The 2,232-nt window shown below is 36.3% G+C and overlaps 1 protein-coding gene across 1 annotated transcript in view; it reads left to right on the forward strand.

Annotated features, from left to right (window-relative positions):
• Positions 1-2,167, forward strand: part of LOC108622119 (ADAMTS-like protein 4) — a 13,882-nt gene extending 11,715 nt beyond the window's left edge. The window contains exons 9-14 of the mRNA XM_026811258.1: positions 27-270; positions 496-696; positions 796-957; positions 1,046-1,222; positions 1,458-1,674; positions 1,749-2,167. Of these exons, the coding sequence (XP_026667059.1) occupies positions 27-270; positions 496-696; positions 796-957; positions 1,046-1,222; positions 1,458-1,674; positions 1,749-1,885 (1,138 nt within the window). The 3' untranslated portion in view covers positions 1,886-2,167. The remainder of the gene's footprint in view (positions 1-26; positions 271-495; positions 697-795; positions 958-1,045; positions 1,223-1,457; positions 1,675-1,748) is intronic.
• The last annotated feature ends 65 nt before the right edge of the window (positions 2,168-2,232 follow it).

The raw sequence follows: 2,232 nt of genomic DNA on the forward strand, positions 1-2,232 counted from the left end.
CTTATTAAAAATCTTAATGTATTAAGATGGAGAGCTGGACCATGGGGCGATTGTTCCGTCACCTGTGGAACCGGAACACGCATCAGAAATTTAGAATGCGTACAAGAAATTACACCATCGCTGATAATGAGAATATCTGATGGTGCCTGCATAGAACCGAAAATTCTTTCTACCACGGAAGCTTGCGAAATGCCGCAATGCGAATTCAAACCAGTAATAGAACCAGTGACGTTGCCACCACCACAGTGGAGTGCAGGATTATGGTCTCCAGTAAGTGTTCATACATACTAGATTCACTACTAAAAAAAAAAATTATCACGTAATTCGCTTCGAGAAGTGCCCAAGTTTGGAAATAATTATTCAACAACAAAATATCATAGGACGATGATTCTCGTTTCAAAATAAAAACTTAGAACCTTTATATTAAAATACCATTCAGAGATTTTTAATTTGATACAACAATAGTCTATCATTGAAGCAATAATTTCTTTTTAGTGTTCTACAACTTGTGGTCCTGGTAAAAGGACGAGAACTGTGTCTTGTATTACCCAGGGATTGCCTTGCAATCTCGATGAAAAGCTTGAATCTCAAGAAACTTGTGATTTGGGACCTTGTACCACGAAAGCGTCACAAACGAACGCGATTCCAGCAAGATTACAAGATCCTACGTGGCTGTACACCGAATGGTCTGAAGAGGTATGCATATATTTTTTACTTCTTTTAAATAGTATATGTATATGAGTAATACATGTAAATGAGTAAAACAATGTAATATGTATTTCTTAATTTTACTAGTGTTCTGCGGAATGTGGAGTCGGCTTGCAAACAAGGAGAATTTTCTGCGAAAAAGGTCCGCAAAATGAACAGTGCGACGAATCCGCACGACCTGAAACTTCGAGAATATGTTCCAGTAATAGAACTTGTAGCGGACAGTGGTTTACAGGACCCTGGTCCGAGGTATTTATTTATAGCATCTAAATTATAGTATAAATCACATTCAAATCGTACGTCATACTATTACAAGTCGATATTAATTCATCTTCAGTGTTCTATGGAATGCGATACAGGAGAGCAAGTCAGAGAAGTAGTTTGTATAACGACGCTTCGAGGGTCTCTTCGCGTAGTTCTGGACATGAACTGTCCAGCGAACAAACCGGAAACGAGGAGATCCTGTAATGGTCCACCCTGCTCGTCCACGTGGTTCATATCAGACTGGACGGAAGTAATTTGAATTCTGTTATGCCTAAATACTTCAACTCTAATATTAACCCTCGGCATACACTGTGGGTCTGGAGTATCTCAGATTTAATTTGCAAACGACTTTTTAACAATTACGTCGTGAAAGACTCCTTTATCGAACTTATTCAATCCTTTATTAATCTTCTATATAAATAGTCTTTCGCAACGCATCTGGCAAAACTATTTTTTCATAAAAATTTATTTTTGCACATTATTAGTGTTCTCGATCGTGCGGAAAAGGCTATCAGAGAAGGGAAGTAAAGTGTCTGAATAAAGATGGCCAAACACCTGAACACTACGAGCTTCATTGCAAGGAGAAAGATCGACCTGCATCTCGACGGTTCTGTAACGATTATCCTTGCAGGGACGACACGCACAGATCTGAAACGCATCACGCTGTTCTGCAAGTTCAAAATGATCCCGAAGTTTCAAATGGTACTTAAATTTTGTTTGATATCAACAATAATTATTACTGTGTATTCTGAACAAAACAAAATTTTTATTTTCAGTACTCGAGGAAAATCCACTTTGCAAGGACAGTATAGCGAACTGCAAACTAGTTGCGCAATCGCGACTTTGTACTTATCAATTTTATCAACAGCTGTGCTGTCAATCGTGCTCTAGAACGAAACAAGAACTCGAATGAAGATTCGAGGAAGTATTGACAATGTATAAACTGAAGTGACTTCGTCGAAGGTAACTTCAAAGCGTTATACGTATTGCTGTAGACTTACTGCTGCACTGCCAGATAGAATTTTTCATGTCGATTTTTACATGTATCTGAAAATTATATTTAATACTTTTTGCAAAATGTGCGTAGAGAAATTGATACTTTAGTAGAATTGACATATTAATCCTTTATATAATATGTAATAAATTATAATTTTTTCAACGTCCTATAATATTTGAGAAACAATTATTTATCGTATCCGTATTTATAATTTTGATTTTATATAAATATTGATATTATTAAGTATAGATTTATTATGAACC

The sequence above is a fragment of the Ceratina calcarata genome, unplaced genomic scaffold (genome assembly GCF_001652005.2).
Source record: "Ceratina calcarata isolate Rehan_Ccalc_2016 unplaced genomic scaffold, ASM165200v1 scaffold206.2, whole genome shotgun sequence".
Lineage (NCBI taxonomy): Eukaryota > Metazoa > Arthropoda > Insecta > Hymenoptera > Apidae > Ceratina > Ceratina calcarata.